Source organism: Pelecanus crispus, chromosome 10 (genome assembly GCF_030463565.1).
Source record: "Pelecanus crispus isolate bPelCri1 chromosome 10, bPelCri1.pri, whole genome shotgun sequence".
Lineage (NCBI taxonomy): Eukaryota > Metazoa > Chordata > Aves > Pelecaniformes > Pelecanidae > Pelecanus > Pelecanus crispus.
In genome coordinates, this window is record NC_134652.1 from 7,102,848 (window position 1) to 7,120,620 (window position 17,773).

Genomic DNA, 17,773 nt, shown 5'->3' on the forward strand with positions numbered 1-17,773 from the left:
GTGATTAATGTACAGGGTTTATTTTTGAAACATGTCTTTTACATAGTGTAAGAATAAAGGATAAATGCATTACTTTCTTTCTAACTCCCTCCTTCCCCCACAAAGTGTTTACTGTGTCCCAAGCTGCTATGTTGATTAAAAACCAGTTGAAAAGAGCTCTGGAAATGCATGCAACTTAAAATTTACTTAAACACACTTTAAGTTATAAAGTCTGAGAGATTTTAATTTTGGCATGGGGCTACGGTTCAGTTGGATTATTAGATGTGTTTGTCGTCGTGGCAAGATTGGTAAACACTTCTTCCTTGGTTTCAGGCTGATGTCCTTCCATTTTGGTTTCATCTTTAGCATCTTTATTACTGGTATCTCCCTTGCTCTTGACTACCACAGGTTCAGTCTCCATGATTTCCTGTGGTGGTTTAGGCTCTGGCAAATTTGGCTGAAGTCCATCAACTTGAACTGGTTCCGGGACATCTTCTGCTTTCTGTTCAAGTCTTTCCAAAATGTTCTGGACCTTCCTTACACCATCTCTCCTGGCCTGACGCACATCCGCACGACCCTCAGGGTCCACTGAGTCTAGGGCTAGCAACTCTTTGGTCAAATACTCTTCAATCATCAAGTATTTTTTGTCAGTTTTCTTGCCTTCAAAGGAGTCGACTGCCTGCTCAAGCATTTGTACTTTCTCCAGAATTGCCTCCACTTTCAAAACACCAGGATGCTTTTGAGGTTCTCCTGTTTCCATTGTCTTCTGTGTCGCCGCTTCTTCAGGAGGAGGCCTTTCCTGTGGGGGGACAATCTTAGCTGGGCAGGGAACTTTTTTATCAGCTTTCTCTGCCATGGCTGGAGGCTTCTGGGGGGATAGTTTAGGATCCGGTTCTTGGTGGGTGACCTGAATTGGGATATATGATGACGGCACCTCAGTTTCGGGTGGTGGGACTGCCTTGTTTTCAGGTTTCATTTCAGGTGGTGGGGATGGTCTTGGTGGCTCTTGAGGTGGGACTTGTTGCTGAGAAACCTGGTGAGCAAGGCAAGTTTGTGTTGAGATACAATGAACAATGCTCCTTATTTCCTTCTAAAGAACAAATAATCGAACATCCAATTTGCTCTACTTCTAGAATTGCCATTTTTGCACACACCAGATGATTAACCTTTCCTATACATTGCTGAATTTTACTGTTTCAAAATAAAAAAAAGCACTGTGCTGAAGAGTTCAGTTACTGTTGTCAAGCTATTGCAGATTACAAGCACCAATCTACTCTCAAAGACATTAAACTTCAACCCACCAAATCCTGCCCACACTCACTAAAATCAGCCCTACGAGCAGCTTCCTAAGATAGGATCTCAGAGCAAAGCCCTCACCTGACTTAAGTCAGTCAGATTTGTTGCAGCTGACCGCAGCACGGTCAAGATTTCCTCCTCAGTGTGTCACTAGCTGAGAGGTGGTGTTTCTCAAAAAGCTAACTACTTTGCTGAGTTTGAATCACGTTTTGGCCGCATCCCTTTCCTGTTTTCAGGACATTCCTTTTTTTGCTGGTGCTTCTTTTTACTGATCTTACCTTTAGAGTATTTACATGCAGGGCTACTATGTCAATCTTATTACACTGTAGCGATTAGAGACAATCCCTGGGATTACTGTAGATCTAACAGTCATCAAATCAGAAATCTCTTGAAATTGAGAGTAGTTTTGAAATCTTAGCAGAAAACTGGAATTCGTGAGATCTGTATTTTCCTTCCCCTGCCACCTTCTTCACTTATTTGTGCACATATACAGTGATTTTGGAAAGGTACTAGATCCAGCTCTCATGGATTTAGATGGTTGAAGTAAAATACCTAAATTTATATTTAAACCAAATCAGTAACGGCCTGCACTGACAATCTGTTACTGCTTTATCTATTAAATGTAAAATGGTTACATTTGGTTAGGGAGCTCAAATTCTCACCCATAAAAATAAATTAGCATTATAACCTAGAATATGCCATTAAATCTGAAGTCTTCATTGTTTTGTCCTAGCACCTGGGTTTTCAAAAATATTAACCTAATTCTGCTCCTGTCATTTTCAATGTGAAATCTCTCCAGAGAGGGAAACCAAGGCTTTTTTTATACATACCCCCTTCCACACACTCACAGCTGTCAAATTCCCAGTAGTCTTTAACTGTAGTTTTAGTAAGGATTTTAACATGGAAAAAATGTTCAATGAGCAACATGTTCTATGAGCAAGAGCATGCTTCATGTAGGAAGAATAAAAAGCTCTAAGACTTTCTTGATAACTAAAATTACTTTGTGCATCTGATGCTATCCTAAATGGTTCTGAGACATCAACAAGGTGTATTTACATAGATGCCACAAATCCTGCAGACCCGATTTTCTTCTCACAAACATAACGCAACATCAGTGACCTCAGTGTAATTACACCAAATTATACCGTGATGAGAGGAAAAATCAAATCGTGTGTTAAGTCATATTTCAGTGATCCAAAGACTCCACAATCCTGACAGATGGAACGGGCAGCTTGCTGCCGGTATATTATCAGAGTATCTCCCCATTTGTTTAAATACAGAAATGGAGACTGCTTTATGTGCTTTCATGGACCTGTTAGCATGAGCCAATTTTTCAGCTCTAGCCACACTGCACAAAATACCTGGCAGGCAATTCCCTTCCCCATTCTACGTACCTGGGGTCTGTCTACAACTGTCTGCACTCTGATGGGAGCTGGGGGCTGTATCTGGGTGGTAACTCTGGCCGGTGAACTCTCGCGGCTCGAGGAGCCTCTCTGAGACACCCTGAACGGAGACTGTGCTCGCGTTGTCTTAGGCTCCCTCTCCTCGGGTTGAATTTTGTGAAACACTGGTTGGTGGGCTTGGTATTCGCTCTGCTGGGCAGGGTAGTGTGTCTTCTGTGCCTGATGGTAGACTTGCGTCGGTTGCCGTTGGATATTTTCGTGGATCACGGGAATTGGAATATAACCGCGAGGAAGCTGATGGCTTCCTGCGTTGGGTCTGCCAGAGGACTGAGGGGAAACCGTTGGAGAATCAGAAGCTCCAGGAGATTGAGGCTGCCATGAAAACAAAATCCATTATTAAACTTTAACAATTTTTGTGCTCCAGTACTTTTCATTTCCAAAGAGAAAAGGAGACGGTCATAGAAGCTGAACGTGTTTCCGGCATGCAAGGGATCCACTTCCGTGTTTTTGGCCAAGGGCCTCACTTAGACAAACCACAGAAGTTGTGAGAGCGCATCATTTTAACAAGTAGAAACCTGAGCTACAGCATTCCCAGCCCTCAAATGAGCAGGGAGTGGGTGCTCCGTCAGAATGTTTGCTGCTTTTGCATGGCTGCTCCTGTCTAAACCTGTTAAATTTGAGGCAAACTAAAGTTAAGCAAACAAATTACATGCTGCAGACAAAAACAAACCCTTAACAGAGGCACACAACATTTAGACTTCTGATCCCCACTGTCAGATTTTCTTTGTTTTGGTTTGTTTTCTTTTTTAAAGCATGTAATTTCCTAGCAGGCTATAGCAATGCACATACAGCTAAAGCCTCCTTTTACCCCCAAGGCCTTCTAACACCTTGGCCCCTTGGCACGAGCAGTGAGAGCTGCACTAGCTCAGACGTGCTGTTAGCAGGAGCAAGCACCAGGCTCGCTGTGGAATCCTGCTCCCAGTGCGTTCCAGGTTGTGGGGCTGCAGTTTGGGGAAAGGGCTGCTGCTCTGCTCACAGCTCGCTCCCTCCCTCCTGCTATGCCAATCCATCACCTCACCTACTTTGCACCAACTCCAGCAGCTGTCAGGCTATTCTCTGACCAGTTTCGCTCACTAAGTAAGAGGAGGAAAAAAAAATTACTTCCCTATGGGTTTGTTATACAGCTCAGTGAAAGGCCAGGTCAGACTGGAGCAGGACAACACAGCCAGAGGCAAGAGAAGGGCTGGCAAGGCAGGAGAAGGGGAACAAGACCCCTCTTTTGGTGCTGGTGAACTGCTCAGCTCAGCTGCCCACGGAACAGCAACCTTAACCATGAAACAGCAATCTTCAACAAATAAATCAATAAATGCTGTTTTTTATTATGGTACCCAGCACTGCCACTACCGGTGGCCTTGTCAACATGGGGTTTAAAGCACAATCACAGGCTCTGGTCGGCTGATAGCCACGCTGCGCTGCCTGAGTTCCTAACAGCGAGTTCTGAGGTCCTCAGCAGTTATCTCAGAGGACTTTGGTAGGAGGCACAGAAGGCATGTTCCTGAAGCCACTCTGCATACAAGATAAAGCGTATTCCCAACTGTACAGTGCCAGGAGAAGGAAAAGCCAAGCCTCTTGTCCCAGCACTGCGTGGACAAGGCATTGTTACTCAAGACAGCTGAGAAACCTGCTAACAGAATTTTAATTACATTGTTCAGACTCCGAACAGGTTTCAGAGCCACCACTGCAGAATTACAGACCTGATGATATACTGTCAGCTTGGTGAAGGCTGAATTTCCTGCTCACCTTACTTTGAATAAAAATGAGGTTGATATTTCCATGTATTACAAGAATACCAATTCTGCTCGTTCTTTAGAGAGAACAGGCAAACCAAAATCCTACCACCTTCCGGAATGCAAAGCAAGCAGGGTGACTTTTTGTTTTAGAAGTAGTTTGGAAGCATTTTAAGATGCCACTAAATGACAAAAATACTTTGTAATTAATTTTTAAAGCTGTATATATGTAAATCTATACACTTAATAGAACTGAAGTATTAAATTGGAAAGCAAGGATCACAGCAGTACAACTTCTAAAATGGCCTGGGTTGTTAGCCAACTGGCCACTTTGGTTTCTTTCTCTCTTTGTTCTCTGTAGTTTCTGACTCATGGTGCAGAACACAAGAGACTTGCCTGTATCCTCTGCTTGTGGGGGAACCGGTATAAACCCTAAAACGATCCTCCCCTGCTGCAGGACCTGCACGGCTCAGAGGCTCCCTTCTTGCAGAAGCCATTTACATGCATTTGTTTCTGCAGAATCATTCCAGAACGAAAGCGGGCAATGCTAGAAAAACCTTACATATTTACGTTGCCGTGACTCTGCACTTTTGCATTTTAATACTCTGGAAGTATTGGGAAAATGTAATCCAGTGGCAAGTTTGGCTTTCTGAAGGATAAACTACCCGCGTGACATTCAGGTCGTAAATGCTGCAAAGACCAATGCAAACACACCACAGCAATACCGACAAGTTACCTCGGGTCCGTGTGTGGCCGGCACTTGGGCTGCTGCAGCTGCCGTTGTCTGTCCGCTCTGTTTATCTGTCTGAGAAGCCTCCGCCGGTCCCCGTGGAGGGGACTCGGGGCCAGCATAGGCCCCCCTTAGAGGTGGCTGCGCCTGCACCGTGGTAGGCACCGCTTCTGTCTTGTATCGCTGCACCCCAGGCTGCGGAGCAGAAAAGCACGGGTGCTGCCGTCTGCCATCGATGCCCTCGTGGATGACGGGAATAGGGATATAGCCAGCCCGGAGCTTGGGGTATCCCATGTTTCCTTCTCTGGCCGGTGGCTGCTTGGGGCTATCACGAGATGGACCATTTGCTGACGACTGGCCTTCCTAGAAGTTAAAAACATCACACAGCGCTTGCTGGTAACTCGGCTCAATACACCTGGTGAGAAAAAGCTGCCCTAAAGGTCTGTCCTAAAAGCAGTGTCAGCTGCGTATGAGAAGTTCAGACCCCCCTGGGTCTGTGCAGGGCAGCTAACAGCGGGTGCTAACGCTCCAGATCTGCAGGCAAGGGAGGACAGTAAGCTGAAAAATCTGCTTATGTATGAGTCTTTCACCCCCACTTCTCGTAAATACCAACTCAGCCTTTAAAATACCTGCCTAATTACAACAGGATTTCTTACTTAGCATACATTACTCGCCTTCAGCCACCAGCCCACCCCCTTCAGAAGAGCTCCTCCAAACAAGTGCCTGTGGGACCGGAGACATTTCTTAGCACCTCTCAGAACCCACCCAGGGCTATAGAACATCTGACAAGGAAGCCTAATCCCATCAGAAACACAGTGTTTGCTGGTGGTGTTCTTCCCACTGGCTATCTAAAGAGTTACTAATGCTGCACACCGAATATATTCACTTTCAGCCATGGGAGGATCCAGTTCAGTAAATATTGAAGGAGAGGAGAGAGGAAGACAGGGTAGCGTAACGAAGAGGAAAAGCAAGATAAAATAAATCCCTGCGTTGCCTGAGTATGCTCACTGGACAATGTCAAAGCTCTGGCAAGGGTGGAAGTGGTTTGTACTAGGAGCCCTCACAAGTCCTCTAGTAAGTTCTTCCTGCATCGGTCATTCTATTTTGAGGCCCTGCGAGGGCCAAGTTCCAGATGTATCTCTAAGTCAGATCATATAACAAGCACCTCTGTCATTCAGAGGGTAATGTCATTATTCAGTAAGAGGAGAATTTAATAAGGGGACATATGGTGCAAGTGTTGGAAACCCTATTTTTAAAGAGGTGTTTAAGCTGCAGAAATATTTAATGTCGCTTCTGTACACATGAATATACTAATTCATTAAGAATTACCTATTTTACCAAGCAGATTTTCAGTGTTCTTCCTATACAACAGTATCCCCTTAACAAGTAATTTCTGAGAATTCCTATAAGCAAGGAAACCGCAGAGAATAAAGACTATTTAGATAAGCTAATAAAATAAAGATAACAAGTACTGAAAAGAACAAGTTCAAAGTCAGAGCCCTGATGTCGCATTTCCTTTTACGCATTTAAAAAAAAAAAACCCTCCACAAACAAAGGAACAATTCTGACAGAGGCATAGAGGAGAGCCAGGCCTAGAAAGTTCGCACAGAGAAGTAATTTGCAGTTGGCTTTCCAGTTGCAGAACAAGGATGATTTCACGCCAAGGTCTGCACCGGGATCCACTGCCGACAGATGACTCATTTGCAATTCACGCTACCGGGAAACCACATTGCTCTGCAGGTTGCCTAGGGGCTTCAGGACCCCGCGGACCAACGAGCATTTTGGCCAGTCCACCTTCTACCAGCACAACCCCGAACCCGCAGCGCTCCCGGCAGCCCCCTCTCCTGGGATCCGGAGGGACGCGCAGTTCCGCCAGCAAACCGCGTTTGCCGGAAAATAAATTTGAGGTGTGCTCAGCTAGCAACAACGTGAGGCCGCGTCAGGGCCAAAAGTCTGCCGGGTGAGCGGAGCCGAGCGGGCTGCCGAGCAGGGAGGGACGCTGATGATTCGACAGTCGGAAGAAGCGCCTCGCCGCTCGGCGCTGACTCGATGCATTCTGCGCCCGGCGCACGCCAGCTGCTCGGCACAGTCTCCCTGACGGAGGGAGCAGGCTGCGGGGGTAACCCGAGAGCTGACAGCCAGCCACCCCACCTACAGGCACGGCTCCCACAGCTATAAAAAGGAGATTCACTCACTTCCAGCGCTGTCAGACTCCCCGCGGGAAGGGTCGGTGCTGGGAAGGGTTGAGGAGCTGGGTGGCCCAGCAGCACCTACAGATGCCCTGACAGGAGAAGGCTCTGGGCCACGCTTGCTCCGCTCCACCCGGGCATACAACAAACCTGCCCTAAGGGATTAGTTGCGGGCTCCTCTCCCTTGGCATTTGAGGGGTCTGCAATGTTTTGAACTGCTCCATCTGGGGATAAGCCCTTCAATCTCCCGCAGTAATCCACGGCAATGAATCCTTGCCGAGGCTTCAACACGGACAGCGTCCCATTCCCCCCACCCTCCATGAACCCCCTCCCTCCTAGAAGTCCGACCCCAGGCTTCCCCTCCCTGTCTTCATTCTCAGCCCCCTGAGGCTGCCCTTCTTTTGAACCGTCTTAGCAACCTGAGGAATCCGCCGCTGCAACTTAAGCCCTGGTAAGAAATACAAAAGAAGCAGCCCAAAACCAAAGAAAAAGCAGGCTGGACTGCTTTTTCAAACCATTCAGTTTATATCTGAAGTGAAACTTTTGGCAAGTTTAATTTTTTTTTTTTTTTTTTAATAGAAACACTGGCCCCTCTAAGAACCACAGCATAAACTATACTCTCATAATCTGTCATTTATTCTTACAGCTTCAGACAACCTGTGCTGCCTCTGCGGCAAGTTAGCATTTCGAGTTAGTCCTTTGCTCCAGGCTTTTTTATTTCTCTGTAGTCAGGTCTGCTAACCACACAGGACTTTTTTTGTGTGTGCGTGTCTCTTAACAGTGCAGTCATATCGGAGCAGTCCTCAGTAAAGGAACAGATGCAGCATTCCTTTTTCCCCCCCCACTGTCAGTAGCTCTGAGGCAGACCGATCACAGATTTAGGAAAGGTGCTCTCATCACAACCGCTCTTCCTGATCCACGTTGTTCTCTCCAACACTTAATGTTTAACTGTATAAACAGTTTCTTATGTTAGCCAGTTTGTATCCCCACATCCTCAACATTCCTTCTTCCTTCCTGTTCCCGTTCTCCCCACCGTTTCGTATGTCCATGAACATGCACAATCCGCGTGCTTCGAGACACCCTGTGCCGAGGCGTGACACCGCGGCACCACGACCAAAGAGGCCTCGGAGCCAGGCAGACAGCTGCAAGTGGTTCAGGCTCATTTTTAGTGAGGATCCAGCACAACAGCGAGCGCACGTGGATCCCAGTACCTCCATAGTCAGACTTTCGGCCAAGGCAGTTCTGTTTTGTGCAAGGGAGCCTATGTTTCCAGCCTGGACAAACAGGTTCTGAAAGGCTTCAGGAGAAGCTCAGGTGTACCTGGGGACACTGTGGCAAGGGGGAGGAATGGAATCCAGCTCTGGCAAACTCTTGTGGTAATGCTACAGAGAAGAGATTTGTGGATTCCTTCTGAATGCTTTAATTCCTGTCTCACAGGACAGCCAGGCAGGAGACCAAAAATGGCCATTTTTTATTTGCCTTCTATCAAATACAGTTCTTGCTCCTTCTATTAACAAACACGTAATCTGAAAAAGCCCAGCGCTCACATTTAACATAAATCTGTACAAAGAGATACGACCAGTAAATGAATGACAAGCCTTAGTCCATCATCCTTCCCAGTTTAAGTATAAAAAACAGGAACCCAACTCAGATTTCTGCATTAAAAAAAATGAAGTAAATTTCTCCTGCCCTCATCCAAGGGAACAAGAAGTTCTTTGACAACAGAATTGAGAGTAATTATAAGCAGCAGAATATCGATGAATTTGCCCCTAAGTAGCAGGACTGACAACGAGCACTGCAGGAATTCCAGCTGTGATCACAAGCTTATTTTGCACTGAAGAGACAGAATCCCCAAAAAGGAGGGAACACAAAAATGCAAAAACCTCCCTCGAGCAGTTCAGAAATTTTGACAGCATTCCTGGCCTACACTTCAGGTAGCCTGAAACACCACCAGAAACTCAGACCCGATCCACCATTTCAGGAGGTGCTGAGCAAGAAGAAAGGAGTCATCATTGCCAGTCAAATGAGGAAAAAAAAAAAGCATCAAAAAAAAGCATCGCCGTGTTTTGAACAAGCTGCAAGTGGGACAGCCGAGCCATGCCAGGAGATCCGCTCAGAAGGAATGACAGCGCTCCCACCTCTCGGGACGAGGACATGCGTTTCTGTTGTGAGGCCATCACCATGATAAATAAAGGTGCAGCCAGCACAAGTTGTGCAACTGGAAAAAACACTTCATACCCCTACATCCTCCTCTTGGCTTCCCATGGGAAGGGCACGGTCAGGAGTGACGCTAAAATCCTCAAACTTGCTCAGATTTTGAGTGAGTTCTGACACTGTGTGCCATTGGAATGAAAAAAGTGACAGCAGGAGGGAAAAAGCATAACCTTGCAACAAACCTCCCGGTACAGCTGTACTATCCATCCGGAGTGGATAATGGCATAACTCCTAATGTGCCCCAGGGACTGCTCAAGTGTTACTCCAGACTGAAACACAGAAACCTGCAGATTCAGTCGCTGCTGATGCTAGCAAACTGCCACTGAAGTCATCCAGATGGCTGTACCAATAGGATGAAATTCGGCAAAATATTCTGTATGCACGCTAGATTACTTGAATAGTTGTATCGAAATTGTAATCTCCCTTTTGAGACTGCTTGCATAATGAATTTTTCACTCCTCTTACACTAAAATGGTCTACAGAAAAAGAAGTTAAAAAGCAAGTTTTGCTGTCATCACACTCTTGCATTTTTCTTGACCTGTACTGATATTATTTGTAGTACAGTAAATTCAGTTCTCTAAAGCATGTATGTACTATACGCACACGTAGCGCCTCTGTAGCCCTTGCAGAGCAGCAGTGCAAGTATTTAAATTGTACTTGTTCTGTAAACATTATCTAGAAAAGGAACACAAATTTCACAAACATTACCCAGAGATGAAATATCTCTTACTGTATGCAAACAAAAGGTCTACTGACTTCAGTACAGTTCTGAACTTTCAAGCTGCTGCTGTAAAGAGCATCATGCAAATAAAAGTATTCTGGTTGCTCAAATTGACTGAGAAAATGCCAGTATGTGACAAAATCTGACTTGAGAGCACACTTCCCATGATTTTAAGCCTGGATCCTATGTATTTAGGAAGAAGGGAGTAGTATGATTCTGTTCTTTCACAACAGTATACAACAATATAACTAAAATGAATGACTGGAATACAACAACCAAGTTTTCTTTGCACACGTACTCTAATTTTTATCAGAAATTGCCATGAATAACCAAAAAAGCCAGTAGTACCTAATATTCAAATCGAAGAATGATGTACTAATTCTATTTATTTAAAAAAATATATAAAATGGTGTGTGTGTGTATATCTATGTCATGGAAAGGCAAAACTTTCACCATTAGAACTGGATCCCACACCTGCTCGTATTTTACTTTTGGCCAGACTTTTTTTTTTTCTTCTTCTCTGTTACACTAACTAGACAAATCAAAACTATTACACTAGCTTTGCTACTGATAGAAATCAGCATATCCAAGTATACCTTGTAACTTGATTAAAGTACTAAAAAGTTTCTCAACAGTGCTTTGTGTTTAAGCATATTAATAGCACAACATTACCACAAAGTATGATTCATTAATACTTCCCAGAGAAGTATACAAGTGAGAAGGCGGAAAGTGATTTGCTCTGAGCGCTGGCCCCTAACTTCCTAGTGGCCGTGCTTCAGCCACGGAAGATTTTTACATTCTCACTCTTTTACTCACAATTTGTGCTTAAATATACACACTGAGCACATAGACATTTGAGCAAGATATCATTAGCTAATGACCGAAGGAAACCATGAATAAGCTCAGTCGCATGAGCTGTCTCAGTAGAACTTCGTGTCGGTCACATCATGTAACCCATTTATACGCCAAGCTGCTTTTGATGTTTTACTTGTTAAATGCTGAGTTTTATTTCCTAACGTACACATGTGTAGGCAATAGGCCTTTTGTTCTCTCTTGTAATTATCATGCTGTATTATACAAGTATTACATTAACGAATGCTCTAAGCGGTGAAGCGCAATGATGTCATTAGAAATAAATAAACACTATTAAAAATTGAAGGAGAAATCTAATCCTAAGCTTTCCAGAACAGAGCGCCTTCCTGGAGCAAATATGTTGGCCATCTTGCAGACCAATCTTGTTTCAGGATCGAAAACTGGTTTTGGTCACTAAGATGATTCTGTCTTAGGCTAAAACGCCTTGGCACAGACGTGACGACACTTGCCCTTTATGCCCGCAAGCAGAAGCTGGCCCGTGCACCGACAGCATCCACTGGGCCAAACCGAGCACGTTCAGAGAAAGAAGCAACGACTGCTCCGAAGAGCAGAACGCTCTCAGGAGAGAGCTGCTATCACCACCCATCCCGTCAGCTTTAATGGACCGGGTTAAAAAACCAGCCCTTTAGAGCGCTAACAGAAATATCCTTGTCAAGGGTGATGAGAATGACGTGCTTCATTCAGTTCTTTCTGTTCACTGCTTTCTGTAGTCATTTAAACTGCATTGCTAACTTACCCAAGAAGCAGGTGGTCAACCTGTCACCTTCCTGCCCTTAGCTGTGAGCCAGAAATTTCTAACAGGGAAGAAAGTACAAGCCTCAAGAATTGGCAAAACAGCGCCCCATGCAAAAGGAGACTAAGTAGCTAACAATTGAAGAGGCGGCTGTGAATTTCACAGATTATAGTCAGGGTCGACATTCCCATCGAAATTTCACTTTGCACACAGCAGTCTTCTGACTTCACTTCCTTGAACAGCAATTTTCCAACACTATAAGAACACTTGCTACACTGCACCCTATTTATTAATTATAAGGCTTTGCCATCAGCCATAAAAATGTACTTTCGTGTACCTGACCTACTGGGCAATGTTAGACAAGTCGCTTCACCACCCCATGTCTCATTTTCCTGTCTGTAAAACCAAGGAGGAGGGGGGAAGAAAAAAAAAAAAAAAAATCAAACTAACAGCTTCTGCAACTGCAATCAAATATGAAGATACAGCATTTTTTGTCTATAATTAAGTAAGGTAATTTGTGTGAACAAGCCATTTCTTCTATTTTATATTTATATTTAGCTTGGCATTAAGAAAGGGCGTAGCTGCCACAGAAGAAGGTGGAGACGGAGCTCTACCTAGAGAGTGATACTGTCTATATACCCCAAAGCGCGTTGCATTGTTACCTGCCTTATCATGGTTCAAGTGGGGAGAATTCTATTTTTGCCATGCGGTTATGGAACAGTCCTGCCTGTGTATATGTTGAAAGTGTTAAAAATATAACTCCTAGGTAAGAATGCTGCCACCTGGCACAGGTATTCTTCTTTTCTCCTTTAGATAAGGGGTACGCTGTGTCAGGAGTTACACGGAACCACGCAAGACCTTCCTTGCTTTTCCTCTTCCATGATTGCCCAGACACAGCCGCATTATTTCCAGTGTCATTTCTTCATGTTCCCTTCTCTTATGTCTGATTTGATCCACTCCTTGTTTTCAGATTAATTGGTGTCTTCATAAATTAACTCCCTGCTTACCGTGTTCTATCAAGGGGGGCTTTAAATAACTGCCCAAAGCAGCTCCAGGGAATCTGGACAAAGCCAGTACACAACCCTCCAAAAATCCCCTGCTGATAATTTTACCACTCCTATGTATTATGCCTTTTATATACAGTACCTTTTAAATCCAGTAACTATTTTATTAACCTGACTGTGACAGAATGCACATCAGCAGAAGTAATGTAAAAAACCACCCCAGGTTAGAGAGACCTAAATTGCTACCTAGTCTTACATTCCCTTCCACTGATGCGAACCACTGCAAAAGACGCAGAGTTTCAGAGAAGCTGTATTGAACTTTCAATGTAATTTCTAATTTGGTCTACCAAGAATTTTTCAGTCAACTCGAACGTGAGAAGTCAGCGCTCAAAAATAAGTTCACTGCTAAAGAGATGGGAATTGAGTGACTTAAGACTTATTTGGGGAAGCGGAGAGAAAAGAGATGCCACAGTCATGAAGGGTGAGGATGGAAACTTAGGTGTAGTTAGTTGTTCCCCAAATACCAACGGCGTAGTTAGTTGTCCCCCAAATACCAACGAAGCCACCAGTAAGAGGGTAAGATGGCCGCTTCTTCCTTTGTTTAGGCCTGTGCAGTCATTGTTGCAACCAATAAATCTATCACTTTTATGAGTGCTCCCAGACTTTGTGGCTGGCTGGTACAGCTTTTATCTCAAACCTAAGGCATCAGTGAGCTATCGATCATCGTAATATTAGTTCAGCGAAGCTCGGCACAGTCAATTCCTTTGGTCTATTTTTAGTTGCAGTATTTCCCATTGGGTTTACCGCATGTGAAAACAACATATGGAAGGGGCATCAATAAATACTTATACAAGCCTTGGTTTTGTTTTCTTCTTTAAGTGCAATCTATTTTTATCAACACTTTGGGGAATACCAAGTAAACAATTTAACAGTATATGACAATCTTGCAGAAAGTATGCTGAGCTGTGATGGTGTAAGTTAACACAGAAAATACCAACACCAGATAAGCATAGGAAATCAGTAATTCTACCAAAGAAAAGGTAGGAAGAAGAGTGGCATTGCGAGTAAACACTTTTTTAGTAAAAGTATGCATATACATGCTTCATTATATTGATGGTACCTTATTCTTTGAATGTCATACTATGATCTAATTAGACACCTGGAAGAAAATCATTAGTCTACCAACAGGCTTTGTTAATAAATGTTTTTCAGTCATTTGCAAAGTCATGGCTTGTTTCTCACTGGAGTATAGTAAGAGATTTTCTGTTCTTTCTCAGGCAGGTCTCCCTGCTCCAGCCTTATTCTGCAATGATTTCATACAAGTGACAGAGCTAAACGCGCAGAGGAAGGACACCCATCCTTCACGTGGGTAAAAAAAGGCCAGACTAAATGAGAAAATGAGAGCCATCTGAACTGATGAACGCATAGTTAAATACATAGTTAATACAATAGTTAATTAGAATATATAGTTAAATACAAAATCAAGGTCTGGTTCCGTTGATTTAAAATGGCTGTGTCATGGGTTAAAATTTTAAAAGAGCCATTTCTCCCTTTACCTGATTATGTATCTGGTACACTTTACTAGCCAGCACAGTTACACTGATGTCAAGCCTAGAGTACGTGAGAAGACCAAGACCAACCACTTGGCAAAAATGGGACTTCATTATCAATACTGTCTCAGCTATATTCCTCAGCTAAAAAAGCTCAGTTAGCTTTAGACCTGTGCTCTGTTCATTGGCCACTTACAGTGCAATACCTCATTTCGTTGCCTAGGTCTCTTCAGAAAGGGAACAAATATTTAGAGAGAGAATATTGATACATACAGTGTTAAGGGTTACTTAAAGACCATCAACAAACCCACTAATTGTGATCAACAAAATCGCTAGGGTCACTGGCTGATTTCAGTGGAAGCAAGGCAGTGGTAAGTCAGTGCAAGTTTGGTCTTTGTACAATTACCCTTGAAAAGATGAAGTCTGACACATATGGTCAGCTTTTGCAATCCTCTTATCACTTGCGAAAGTGAACCCCAAGTTCTCACTGGAGCTAGACTAACAATGAGGGAAATCAGGAAGCTGTTCACATCTAGTCTCTCTGCCAACATCTGTGATTTTGTCCTTCCTACCTGTTTAGGTGTTGTTTTTTTTTTTTTTAAAAAAAAAACCAGTCTAATGCCTTCAAAAATCACTGCTGGATTTGAAATTCAATGTCAGTGGGTAATCTGTCTTCTTTGGCATTGTCTAGCTAAGAAAATATTATTTAGGAAGAAATACTTTCACTGGATCTGATTCTGAGGCTCTTTTGCTAAGTACTACCAGTTCTTGTGAAATACACTGGCACTTCACACTTTCAGAAGCTGTCCATTAATCCCAGCAGATACTCCTAACTCAAGGCTCTGATAAATGGCTGCATCAGATCACAGTTACACGCAACTTCCATCACCATAAACCGGAGGGTTTTTTTTCTTTTTCCTTTCAGCAGCATTAGAATGGAACTCCCCAAAATCAACAATTTTCCATATTCATCTCTGGAAGCATTTCTCTCTCTCTCTCAATGAATGATCCCAAAGCATGCACACATTCCTGCTTATAGTGAACAGTAAGAGGTTTTCCCGTTTGGAAAAAAGTGTCTCCCACAAAAGCCGTTCAAAAGCAGGTGCAACGTTTTCTAGCTGTAATAACCCTTGCAGGCTGGCAGAAGAAGAGGCACTTTTCATTACCACAGATTTCACATCAGATAGGGGCGAAAATTGGTTTTGTTTCAGGCACCCACTCAGACAGAGTACTGACGCACCGGGGTACTTCAAATGCTCTTTTCACACAATTAGCAAAAGCCGATTAAAAGTGACTTTTCTGTTAAACGGGTTAGTTTCAAGTGCTATTTCCGTAACAAAAGCCTTGGAGTAAACAGCGCACTTGTCTTCTCAAGTATGTTTTATGGTTACACAAAAAACACACTATTTATTATTTTTATTGCCGTAAGAGCCAGCGTTAACAGGTGCCTCGTTATACCAGGAAGACGGTGTCTCCAAAAAGCAGTTAAAGCACTTTTTCCTCTGCCAGTCTCAATATTCCTATCATCAAATTACATTTTTCTAAGACGTCTTTGTATTAGCACCAGAATCGCGTCGTTTATTTACAGAGCAAATGAACCAGCCCTCAAGAAGCCGAAAAGGGGGTTAATTTGCGTCCCCTTCATTTCTCTGCAACACCAGGCTGCTCTGCTATTCAAGTTTTCTTTCAGTCACGGCCTGCACTCACGAAGTGGGCAGTTACTATTTTAAGAAACATTTAAGTTCTTAAAATAATAGCACTTATCGAGTGCTTTGATCCTCACGTTTCATCTAAGGCTACAGGAGGAAAAAAAGTTGCCACAGCTAGGGCCGAAGAGGCGTGGGGCAGCCAGCGGCTACCTCCCGGCTGCCGCATTTTGGGGACGCTCGGCAGGAACCCAACGGGGGGCGGCGGAGCCCCCTCCCCGGGGGCCGGCGGAGCCCCCTCCCCGGGCGGGCGGTGCTGCCCGGGCCGGGGGGAGGGGGGGGGGCAAGGAAACCCCGCGGGAATCCTCTTCCCCCCGGGCAACTTCGGTTGAAGTTTCCAGCACTTTCTGTCTCCAGCCATTGCGTTGCTCAAATACCAGCGCGGGTCGAAGGGCTGTATTCCCCAAAATCCAGGGAATTTGACCCGAAAGGGCCGCGACAACAATCACAAGGGCGCTCTCCTCCGCGCCTCGCCTTCCATGGACATATTTGGACTAAGACACGGCTTTCCTCGGAGCACGCTGAAGACAAAAGCGCACCAGACAGCTACCGAGAGAGTTTGTGACTAAACAAAAGAAAAAAAAGGGAAAAAAAGAAGGAAAGCAAAACTTGACAAGTCCGGGCTGTGCTTCTTCTTTTTTTTTTTTTTTTTTTTTAAGGGCAGTCACTGTTTGGGCTGTTCGCAGCTGAAAAATAAATCAAGGTTGGCGTCTTCCCTGGCAGGGCGGGTGGACTTCACCAACTTTAAATAAACATTACAGGGCCGAGGTATCAAATGATTTTAAGGCACAAAAAAGGGCCCTGCAGTGCGTCAGGGACAAAAGGCAGCTCCTTCCCTCACTGCATCGCCACGCGCCGGGGGCAGCGCCCGCCCCCCCCCCCCAAAACCCCCCGGGACGGGACGGGACGCACGGACAGGGACAGGCGGACACGGGGGTGCCGCCGCCGTACCTGCGGGGCTGCCCGCAGGCGCGGGTCGCTCCAGGTGGTGGTGCGGCTGTTGTGATCCACGAAGAAGGGCCAGCCCGTCTGCGGGTCGATCTTGATCTCCCAGCCGGGGGGCAGCGGCTCGGCGCTGCCCTCCATCTGCGGCGGCGGCGGGGACTGCGCGGCGGCGCTCATGGCGGGGCGGGCCGGGCCGAGCCGAGCCGGGCCCTGCCGTGTGCCCAGTGCCGGGCGGGGGCGCCGGACCGGCGGCTTTATCCGCCGCGGGGCGGGGGGGGGCGGCGGCGCGGGGCTGGAAGTGTCTGGAAACGGCGGCGCTGGGGGAGGGACGAGGGGAGGGAGGCGGAGGAGGAGGAGGCGGAGGGAGGCGGAGGAGCTGGCCGGCTGGAAACTTCTGGTTGTCTCCAGCACGGCTGGGTTACCGGACGCGTCTCCCCGGGGCCCGGCAGCCGCAGCCGCGGGCGGGGACGGGCGGCGCGGTGCCCGGTGCCCGGTGCAGGCCGGCTCCGCGGGGCAGCGCTCGGGCAGGCTCCGCGAAGAGGCGCCGGAGGAAGGGCCGCGGGAACGCGCTGCTGCCCCGCCCCGCCCGCTGCCGCCTGCGGCTCCGCGTCGGGCGAGGCGTGTGCGTGGAGAGCCCAGCGCC

General features: G+C 45.7%; 1 protein-coding gene across 1 annotated transcript; it reads right to left on the reverse strand.

The window, feature by feature from the left end:
- Positions 1-238: 238 nt before the first annotated feature.
- On the reverse strand, positions 239-17,307 carry BAG3 (BAG cochaperone 3). Its single transcript, XM_075717804.1, has 4 exons — positions 17,137-17,307; positions 5,202-5,558; positions 2,670-3,050; positions 239-1,012 (listed from the first exon to the last, which is right to left on the reverse strand). Exons 1-4 carry the CDS (start codon positions 17,305-17,307, stop codon positions 239-241), a joined length of 1,683 nt encoding a protein of 560 aa, XP_075573919.1.
- Positions 17,308-17,773: the final 466 nt, after the last annotated feature.

Coding starts and splice junctions, on each gene's coding strand:
- BAG3 (XM_075717804.1), bottom strand. CDS start 17,307: ATGAGCGCCGCCGCGCAGTCCCCGCCGCCGCCGCAGATGGAGGGCAGC. Junction 5,559..17,136: donor GCCTGCGGGCAGCCCCGCAG/GTACGGCGGCGG, acceptor TTTAACTTCTAG/GAAGGCCAGTCGTCAGCAAA. Junction 1,013..2,669: donor CAGTTGTAGACAGACCCCAG/GTACGTAGAATG, acceptor CTTGCTCACCAG/GTTTCTCAGCAACAAGTCCC.